Here is a 9,989-nt window from a genome sequence, read left to right on the forward strand (position 1 = left end):
AGTTAATTAGGCAAAGGTCTTCACTCGGGCACCCTGGCCTTCAAAGCCTGTTTTCAAGCTGCTTGTTGGTTCAGCCTTGTTCAGCGGCTCCAGCCAAACCAGGGCTGTCCTATCCTCACCAGACCCCTCCTTCAGCCCCCGAGCAGGGCAGCTGTGTGGATGCTCATTTCCCGCCGTGGCATCTCTTGGCATCTCTTGGCTGTCAGCCTCTCCACCTTGCTCCTGAGAAGCTCTAAAGGAACCTGCATTCCTGACTCGGAGCACGCTGGCAGCTCTCCCACAGCAGCTGCAGCTGTGCCCCCATAGCCCCATGGGGGCACTGCTGGGGACAGCTGTGTGCCAGGGACCGGGTAGGGGCCAGGCACAGCGTGGCTCGGGCTGGAGCGGGACTGGGCTGGGCTCCAGCCAGCTGAGGCTCTGCAGGGCAGGGCCCCCTGCTCCACTTGCTGGTGGAGGGGACAGAGGAGACCTGCCCCACACCAAGGTGGCTGCTTTCCAGGCCAAGCCTCCAGGGTGGCTGGATTGGAGACTTCCTGGTCCTGTCTCCAGAAGGCTGGAAGAGTTTTCCCAAGAGATATGCACAAAGTGTACCATGGCTCATGAGGGCCAGCCTCTGGCCTCTGGCCTTCATAAGCCATGGTACATTTTGTGCCTGTTATGGTGGCAAGGAGGGTCCAGCCCCCACTGGGACACCATCAGCAAGAGACACTGTGACACTGGCTCAGAACAGCTTGGACTCCTTGTGCATGGCCCTGTGGAGATGAGAGCTGCAGATCGTGGTCCTCCCTGCAGCACAGCTGGGTTTGGTTGGTGTTTGCAGGTGAAGCTGGCCAGGGTTGGCCCTGGCACCAGTGGCTCCCACCGCTGCAGGCTCCAGCAGCACCAGCACCATGTCAGGCTGGGCTGAGGCTGACAGAATCACAGAATGTCAGGGGTTGGAAGGGACCTCCAGAGATCATCCAGTCCAAACCCCCTGCCAGAGGTCTCTTCTGTATGAGCCTCCTCAAGAGGATCCTTCTGAACTCACCTTCCAGCCACTGGAACTGTAAGGAACTGCAAAGCCCAAGCAGCTCAGCTGGAGGGATGGCAGGAGAGCAAGGAACGAAGCACAGGGGCAGGTAAGCAACCCTGGAGCTCTGCACAGTTCACAGCAGTGCCTGGAGGCTTGCTCTGGACCAGACTTGGGCACTCTCTCATGCTGGTGTGTTCCAGGGCAAGGACAGCTGCTGAAGGAGCAGAGGGGCTTGCAGAGAGGCAACTTGTGACTCCACCTGCTGAAGCAGCTGCTAGAGCAGGGAGCTAAGCATTAGCTGCTGCTCCCACTGCAAACGCTTCTGGCCCCTTGCAAAAGCACAGGACTGAACCCTGCAGCACAGGAGACCCGAGAACCCCAGAGAGCTGCTGGCTTAGATGTTTAGCAGGACTCCAACTGTTAAAGGAATGCCCCAGCCCCACCACTTCCCCCCAGAGCAGAGGATACAGGAGCTGCACAGCAGAGCCAGGCGACCTTTATTACAGCATCTCAAGGGTACAGTGGTCACTGAGGGCTGGGAGCAGCTAAGATGCAAACAGAGGCCAGCAGGAAAGGGTGACCTAGAACTAGCAGATGATACAATTCCTGTGGGAAATGAATGCTTTCAGCTTAAAGAAAAGAAAAGATCAGACTAAAAGACTGAGCAAGTCTGGGGACAGGGAGGAGAAAACAGAGCAGTTTTTATTGGAGCTCACTCACTCAGATTGGCAACTCACAAGTAGCAGAAGCTGTCTGCTATTGCACTCTCCCCTTGGCATCCCAAGGGCCCACACTAGCCAGGTGTTTGTTCCACCAAGGACAGACAGTGCTCTCCCTGCTGAGAGTGGAGGCCTGCCCTGGTTGCTGATTCTGGAGCCCTAGCTTAGCACTTAGAGGTGCAGGTCCCTGGCTCTACACACCCACGTGCAAGAACGAGACTGTGGACTTGCAGCAGGCAGGAAGCAATGCAGACTGTCAGCAAGAACACACTAAGACTGCCAGCTCCTCACTATAAGGCAGCTTTAGGTCAGGACTCTTTCCAGGTGCCTGAGCTGTTGTTTAGAAAAGCAAGGCCCAGCTGGTACCAAGGCTGCAAGGTCCTCTAACAGTACCAAGGGCTGTGCGTGTTTGCCAAGGACTGCTGCTGGAGAACACATCCTCCACAAGGGCTGCAAGCAGAGACTCCCCCACTGATGCACAGCAAGGGCACCACCAGGGAGGAGCTGAGCTGTGCAGAGATCACCTCCCAAAGCAGAGGCTGTGTGCTCTGCCTGACTTGCAAGTCACCAATCCTGCCCTGGAGGTTAATAGCTGCCTCAGTTGTGTCTGAGTCTCCTGTGCTTAGCAACAAGGAGCAGTTGGGCTCAAGAGCTTAAAAAATGAAAATAAAAATCATTCAAATGCTTAACATTTCAAAGGGTTTCTCCAGGCTGACTGTCCTTCAAGACTACTAAACTCTGAGGTATGTGATGGCAGCTTAGTAGTCAGGCTGGCAAAATGCAGTGGAGCTCCTCAGCCTCCTTGGTTAACCAAATCAATCACAACTCCTTCCAGCAAAACTGCTTCAAACTTTGTCTTCAGCAAAGACCCTGTAAGAATTCTGCTCAGCAACTGATTTGGAAGTAAACCAAACACTATCAGGAATGGTAACAAGACAGTCTGTGTGGTCAATCCAGGCTGAGCTCTGCAGGAAGATGCCAGGGGTGGCTGCTCAGCTCCCGGCTGCTGCAGAGCCTTCCTCCCATCTCCCCTGCAGATGCTGTTTAAAAGCCAGGTGCCTAAAGGACAGCAATGGAAGACAAGTCAGGATTTAGGGCTAGACTTCCAACAGGAGGGCAAACATATATTAAATTAACAGAGTCAACCTGTAGCACACAGGAGTCGATCAAGAGTTACTGACTAGAGTCACAGAAAGTTCCAAATCTGAGCATTCTTGAACCACTTCCAGAAATTCCAATGGCTTTTTAATAAGAGTTCCATAATTACTGGGAATATAAAATGGAGACTTCTCTGGCAGAAGAGTTGGGGCTCTCCCACTGGGCCAGCAGGGAGTGGACTGGACTCCCCCCACCTTCCCACCAGTCCACTACAGGCTAGGATTGATTCAAATCTTCTTGATTTCCTGATGATTGATTTAGCAGGCCAGAGCTGCAGGCTGTGTCAATCATAGTGGATGGCAGTGTAGAAGATTATCCAGACAACCTGTGGAGAGGAAGTGGAGGTTATTTGGATGCTTCTGGAGAGGGTCCAGGCACTGAAAGGAAGCCTCAAGCTCTCTATAGAGGTCTGGGGACGGAACTGCACCTGTGAGCTAGTCTCAGAGAGTTGTCAGGGTCACTATGTGCCACAAGCAGTGGCATTTGACTTGCCTGGCTTGTGGGGTGACAAACTTCTGCACATGACAGTCCCACCACAGTCCCAGTGGTGCAGAAACAGCCCCAGTTCAAGGGCTGAGTGCATTCAGAGACTGGGGGAAGGGGTGAGAGGGAAAACCAAACACACTCAACCCCCCCCTTGGGTTTAAGTAGCTCTGGATGAAACTCCATCAGAGGATGGGAAGACAAAGGCTGAGTGGCAGATGCAGAGGGAGAGCTGCCTGTTCCTGCACCCTCTCCCACAGAAACCCCAGGCACTAATCCCTTAGTTCAGAGCCAGCAGCCTTGGGGATTTTCTTCCCCAGCCAACAGCACTCAGTAGATGCTGTTACCACATCCCTCTCCTGTCAATGCCCCACCTCCCCTGCCTCTCTTCCAGGCCTTCTCCCTCAGGAACTGTACCACCCCAACTCACCAACCAGCTCAGAAAAAGCAAGAGGCATTACCAGAAACAGTGCAAAAGATGTCATGAATCCTTCCTTTGTGAGCTCCCACGTCCCACCATACTCCTCCTCATCTATCTGCTGGAAGCTGCTGAAGTAGAGGTACAGAACACCAGCATTGATCAGGCAGAACCTGGGAGAAGAGATCAGAAGGCATCATCCTGGTGCTACAGGCTGCAGGGACTGATGGAGAGGGGCCAGAGGAGGCCAGGAAAATGCTCAGGGGGTTGGAGCAGCTCTGCTGTGAGGACAGGCTGAGGGAGCTGGGGGTGTGCAGCCTGGGGAAGAGAAGGCTCCAGGGAGACCTTAGAGCAGCTTCCAGTACCTCAAGGAGGATACAAGAAGGCTGCAGAGGGACTGTTCCCAAAGGCCTGCAGGGACAGGACCAGGGGCAGTGGCTTCAAACTAGAGCAGAGCAGATTGAGATTGGATGTGAGGAACAAGTTCTGCACCAGGAAGGTGGTGGAACACTGCAACAGGTTGCCCAGGGAGGTGGTTGAGGCTCCAGGTGCCTGGAGATGTTCAAGGTGAGGCTGGACAGGGCTCTGGGCAACCTGATCCAGGGGAGGATGTCCCTGCTGAGTGCAGGGGGTTGGACTGGATGAGCTTTGGAGCTCCCTTCCAGCCCAGAGCACTCTGTGATTCTATGATTCTACTCAAGATGCAGTGTGGCTGTGAGGCACCTTCCATCCCCAGCAGAGAGGAACACTGTGCCCACAGCACTTCCCAGGCAGCTCAGCCACTTCCTTGAAAGAGCAGCTCCAGCTCAGTTTGCCATAGCATTGCCAGGCCTGGATGAGTTCACCTCACCAGGCACTCCTAAGGGTCAACAGGGAGTCATCAAAAGCTCAAAGTAGCAGAGCTGCAAACCCTGCAGGGCTTCTGTCCTGCAGATTGCAGCAGTCCTGCTCCCACACAGAATCCAATGTCCCTGTGCATGCTACTTGGTTTTGAGAGGAAGAGGGAAGACTTAGACTCAGTGCTCAGTGCTAGGTCCCATAGTCCCAAGACCAAACACAGTCACTTGCAGATGGAAGCCAGAGGAGACTTTGACAGTGCCCCCAGAGCCACAGCAGTGGGGTTCAGCCTGAAACAACTCAGTGCTCTCTGGTGTCTGTGACAGTTCCACTGCAGTGGAGAGGACAGAAACTGCCTCCCTGATTGTCCTTGGACACCTCTGGCTTTACCAAAGCACTCAGGGCTGGGGCAAGCTGGGAAGCCAAAGGTCCATGTGGTGAGGGAGGCTGTGCAGGAAGGGCAAGCAAAGAGGTGCTGAGCTGAGTGCCTGGCAGCAGGCTGTGAGCAGCCCTGTGACTGCTGACCACAGCCAAACCACACACACAGCCCCAGGAGCTTCTCCTTTTGCCACTTCCATTTCTTAGGACCATTTAGCACAGGAAGTGGCTCAGGTGCTGGTGAATGAATGGCTGAGTGAGTAAGAACAAAGCTGCTCAGCCACTCCACACCTGCAGCACTTTGGATTTAACTGTTTGCATGCAGCTATCCTGGTCCTGCTGCAGCAGCACTGCTGCACTGTTCCCTTTCCCTACAGTTCAGCCTTTTGATTCCCCTTAGGGACACTTGCTGCTATTCCTTCCACACTCCTGCCACAGCCAGGATGCCCAGCAGGGGGGACAAGGTGACAAGTCCCTTTTGTGAGCTTGCCTAGGCAGAGGCATTTGCACAGGGAGACTCCCCAGAGCAGCCACAGCACCTTCCCACAGCCGTGTCAGGGAGCAGGGCTGTGCTTCCCAGCTCTGCTGGCCCTCCACAGGCTTTCAGCCATGGCCCAGGGCCGAGCAAATTTCATTTCACAACTCAGAGTGCAGCCTTTGGAGTGCAGTGGGAGGGGATCCCAATCCCACCTCAGTGGGGATCTGATGTATGCACACCTTCCTAGGCCTTCCTCCCACACTGTGTCCAAAAGAAGAACATCAGCTAGGAGCACTGCCAGTGGTGTTGCTTTGCCTGCTTGTTGCCCATGGGCTTTGGTGAAAAGGATGAAGCCTTTTCTTTTCCAAAGAGCAGCTGTCACTCATGTCACTAACAGCACCTCCTGAGGAGGGCTCTTGACTCCAAGAAAAGGACTACCACACCTCCTGTGCTCAGCACTGGGGAGGCCACACCTCGAGTGCTGTGCTCAGCTCTGGGCCCTCCCTGCAGGAAGGACATTGAGGGGCTGGAGCCTGTCCAGAGCAGGGCAGGGAGGCTGGAGAAGGGCCTGGAGCCCCTGGGCTAGAGGAGGGCTGAGGGAGCTGGGGGTGTTGAGGCTGGAGAAGAGGAGGCTGAGGGAGACCTCATTGCTCTCTGCAGCTCCCTGAAGGGAGGTTGGGGTGAGGAGGGCACAGCCTCTGCTGCTTGGTGGCAAGGGACAGGAGCAGAGGCAATGGTTCCAAGCTGCCCAGGGGAGGCTCAGGCTGGAGCTGAGGAAATATTTCTGCCCTGGAAGGGCTCTCAGACATTGGCCCAGGCTGCCCAGGGCAGTGCTGGAGTCCCCATCCCTGGGGGTGTTCCAGCAGCTGTGGCCCTGATGCTTAGGGCCATGGTTTGGTGCTGAGCCTGCAGTGCTGAGTGGAGGGTTGGACTGGATGAGCTTGGAGGGCTCTGCCAACCTGCTGTGTTCTGTGACTCTGTGTCTTCATGACAAGCAGGAGCAGAGAACACAGTGCTGGCTTTCAGGAGCAGGGCAGACAGAAACTGTGTTGCCAGCCACTGTTTACAGCACAGCTTCAGACCAGGCCCAGAGGGGAGTCTGAGCGTGGGAAAGGGCAGGAGAGAGCCAAGGAAATAAACCTTACACTGCGATTCCCACGAATCCCTTGAGGGGAACCACTCCCCAGATGATGCCCAGGATGACTGCGATGATCTGCCGGAACCAGTAGATCACATCCAGGAACTCGTCCTGAGGAGACAGAGCACAAGGAAGGGTTTGGCACTCACTGTGTGTCCAGTTGTCAGAGCATCACACCAGGAACGAGTGGTTTCCATACACTGTCCTCAGAGCAGATGGAAGCACCCCCTGGCATCATGCACCCCCTGGCATCATGCCTGGCCTGCTCTGCTTCCAAATTAAACACAGGCTGCGTTCTCCAGTGGGCAGCTGCAGAGGTCAGCAGGTCTCCAGTCCCCTTCTTCACTCAAGATTCAGCTCTGGATAGGCTAAGAGGTGACCTCATTCATGTTGACAAAGATGTGCAGGGGGAGGTGCCCAGAGGCTGGAGCCAGGCTCTGCTGGGTGATGCCCAAGGACAGCACAAGGGGCAGTGGTGGAAGTTGAGGCAGAGGAAGTTCCTTTGAAACAGGAGGGAATTTTTTTTCCCTGTGAGGGTGACAGAGCCCTGGAACAGGCTGCGCAGGGGTGCTGTGGAGTCTCCTTCTCTGGAGATACTCAAGAGCTGCCTGGCTGTGTTCCTGTGTGACCTGCTCCAGGTGACCCTGCTCTGGCAGGGGTTGGACTGGATGAGCTCTGGAGGTCCCTTCCAGCCCCTAACACTCTGTGATCCTGTGATAGAGATTTAATGAACTGGTTATGCTTTAAGACTGCTACAGCCACTCCAAGTGCCTCAGGCCCTCCCTGACCCAGAAGCAAGGGCTCCAAGCAGCCAGTCCTGAAACCAACACTCTGTACTCTCAGAGCAGCAGCCAGTGGCCACTCCTGTTTGTTTCCAGGGCCAATACATCTCTCAGTATTGCAGCTGGGCAAAGACTCAGGCTTTAAACCAAATTCCCTTCTGCTCACATCCTTTATTCCAGCCTCCCCAAGGACAGGAGTGCCCCAGCACACCCCCAAACACCATCAGCCTTTGTGATGCACAAAGCTGTGTGGCTCCACGTGGAGGACCAGAATCCAGGTCAGATATGGTCCTTTCTCCCACTTTCTACATGTGTCACACATTTTAGCCTTCACATCCTATGGGCACAGCCTGTCACTGTTCCACTTGCTAGCTCTGAAACTCCCTGCCCTGCTTGTCAGTGGGGGATGGCATCGAGTACAGAAGCCCCACCAGCTCTGTAAGCACCAGCAATGGGTAAGAGAAAAGTGAGAGATTCATGCCTGTGCCTCAGGGCAAAGCAGGGCAGAGTCCACAGCTCACACTGAAAGGCAAAGCCAGCAAGCCAGGGAGCAGAGCTAGCACACAGGCTGTGTGCCCAGGCCATGCTAGGGATACAGCAGGACCTGGGGTGTTGCAGGAGCTCAGGGCACCTCCTGTGTGTGCTGCTGGGGAAGAGTGACAGCAAGAGGCACTGACTGGGAGCATCACAGCACACAGGAGGCGACAGCCTGGCCTCACTCAGGGACCGCAGCGCGCTGCCGAGCCCGCAGGCCGGTGCCAGCCAGCCGGCACCGTGGGCCCGCGAACAACCCTGCCCTCCCGACGTGCGAGGCGGGGAGCGCCGCGCCACAGCCACCCACCTGCGCGGCACCCGCGGGGAGGCTTCTCCGACACCTTCCCGCGGCCCTCCGAGGGCTGCGCTGCCAGGCCTCTGCGGCCCACGCCTGCCCGCGGCCGCGCCTCCTCCTCTCCTCCCAGGAGCTCCGGCGCTTCCAGCCCCGATACCCGCCCGCTTCTCCTCCGACAGCGGAGCCTCCCCCGCCACAAAGCCCGGCACTAGGCAGCGAACAAGCGGGCGGGGGGCCGGGCGGGAAGGTCGCGGCCGCTCCGGCCGGGGCAGCGGCAGCAGCGATCGGCGCCGGTACCGCCAGGCGAAAGCTACCCCCACGCTCCGTCACCGGCGCGGGGAGAGGGCGGGGTTAAGGGCGGAGACGGCCCCGGGCCCGCACGCGACGGGACTCCCCCCTTGCCGGGCCCCACCTTGTCGTGCCAGGCGGAGTCGCTGCGCAGCGCCTTGCCCCACACCGAGCCGCGCCCGGCCGCGCCGCCGTTCGCCACCGCGTGCTGCTGCGCGTGCGGCGGCTCCTCCCTGCGCCGCGCGCCGCTCATCCTCCTTCACTCCGGCCCCGGCCCTGCCGCCGGCCCGGAAGCGGCCGCCGCGTACCGTCACGCGCCCGCGCCCCCGCTTCGCCAATCGCGGCAGCGCCTCGCACCGCACGTGACAAGGGCGGGCACTGCTTTCCCTACGGCGGGGCAGAGGGGTCAAGATGCCTCGGTCCTTGGCGGGCGGAGCCTGGCGTGGTGAGGGGTGGAGGTGGCGAGGGGCCCTGCCCGGGTCGGGCCCGGCCCGGCGGGAGTGGCAGTGGCTGTGTGGTGAATTGGGCTCGTGTCGGTACTGCCCAGGGCTCGCAGGGGAAGGGGAGGCTCCGCTGGGCTGCTCCTCTGCGGGAGGGTGGGACAGCCTTCGGGGCTCCCACACGCGGCAGAGCATCGTGCCAGGCCATGTGAAGCCAGCCGCCACCGGAGCCCCGGGGGTTCCAGCCACTGCGCTGCCCGCTCTCCACCCGCTGCCAGCTTCCGAGAGTCCCCGGGGCACATTGCTGGCGACGGGGCTCGGGGCTGGGGCGCTGGAGCCTTTAAAGTGGCTTTAAACAGCAGCCTGGCACCCGTTTGTCAGAGCAGATGTTACAGCAGGCAGGACAGATGTAGAACGATGTAAAACTGCTCTCTACAACTCCCTCCTGGGGCACTCCCCGTGCAGCCCTGCTCCTGCTTCATGCAGTCCACTCTGTGATGGACACAGTCAGGTCACTGGACACGGTGGGAGGAGGTAGCTGCAGAACCACAGGACTGATCTCTTCCAGGACTTCAGGTTGTATCCTAGGCACATGAGGAGTCTGTAAAGCTTCCCCACCCTCCAGCAGATGGACACAGCCACCCAGCTTGGTGCCATCTGCAGACTCACTGAGGCAGCTTCGATGCCCTCAGCCAGATCATTGCTAAAGACATTAAAGAGCACAGGCCCCAGCACTGAGCCCTGGGGGACACTCCTGGTGACTGGCACCAGCCAGGTTCATTCAGCTCATTCCCCACCACTCTCTGGGCTCAGCCATCAGCCAGGTTTTTACCCAGGGCAGAGGGCACTGAGCCAAGCCTTGTGCCAGGAGTGTCTGCAGGAGGATGCTGGGGCAGAGAGCAGCAAAGTCTTTGCTAAAGTCCAGGCAGACAATGTCCAGGCCCTTCCCTCATCCCCTAGGCAGCTCACCTTGCTGTAGATCAGACCAGGCAGGCAAGAGATGCCTTGCACAACCCCCTGCTGCCTGGC

General features: G+C 57.8%; 1 protein-coding gene across 2 annotated transcripts; it reads right to left on the reverse strand.

The window, feature by feature from the left end:
• Positions 1–1,527: 1,527 nt before the first annotated feature.
• Positions 1,528–8,773, reverse strand: RAB5IF (RAB5 interacting factor). Of its 2 annotated transcripts, none has more exons than XM_054391863.1 (4): positions 8,645–8,773; positions 6,629–6,732; positions 3,834–3,963; positions 1,528–3,214 (listed from the first exon to the last, which is right to left on the reverse strand). In XM_054391863.1, the coding sequence occupies exons 1-4, from the start codon at positions 8,771–8,773 to the stop codon at positions 3,173–3,175; spliced, it is 405 nt and encodes a 134-aa protein (XP_054247838.1). In that variant the 3' UTR covers positions 1,528–3,172. The 2 variants fall into 2 exon arrangements, with proteins under 2 accessions (XP_054247838.1, XP_054247837.1); XM_054391862.1 differs by having other exon boundaries at positions 3,803–3,963.
• Between the last annotated feature and the right edge of the window lie 1,216 nt (positions 8,774–9,989).

Source organism: Indicator indicator, chromosome 24 (genome assembly GCF_027791375.1).
Source record: "Indicator indicator isolate 239-I01 chromosome 24, UM_Iind_1.1, whole genome shotgun sequence".
Lineage (NCBI taxonomy): Eukaryota > Metazoa > Chordata > Aves > Piciformes > Indicatoridae > Indicator > Indicator indicator.

Excerpts from the sequence above, each read along its gene's own strand:
- RAB5IF (XM_054391862.1), bottom strand. The coding sequence starts at position 8,773 with ATGAGCGGCGCGCGGCGCAGGGAGGAGCCGCCGCACGCGCAGCAGCAC. Across the intron at positions 6,733-8,644 it reads ACTCCGCCTGGCACGACAAG|GACGAGTTCCTGGATGTGAT; the intron begins GTGGGGCCCGGC and ends CTGTCTCCTCAG. Across the intron at positions 3,964-6,628 it reads GGATTCGTGGGAATCGCAGT|GTTCTGCCTGATCAATGCTG; the intron begins GTAAGGTTTATT and ends CTCTTCTCCCAG.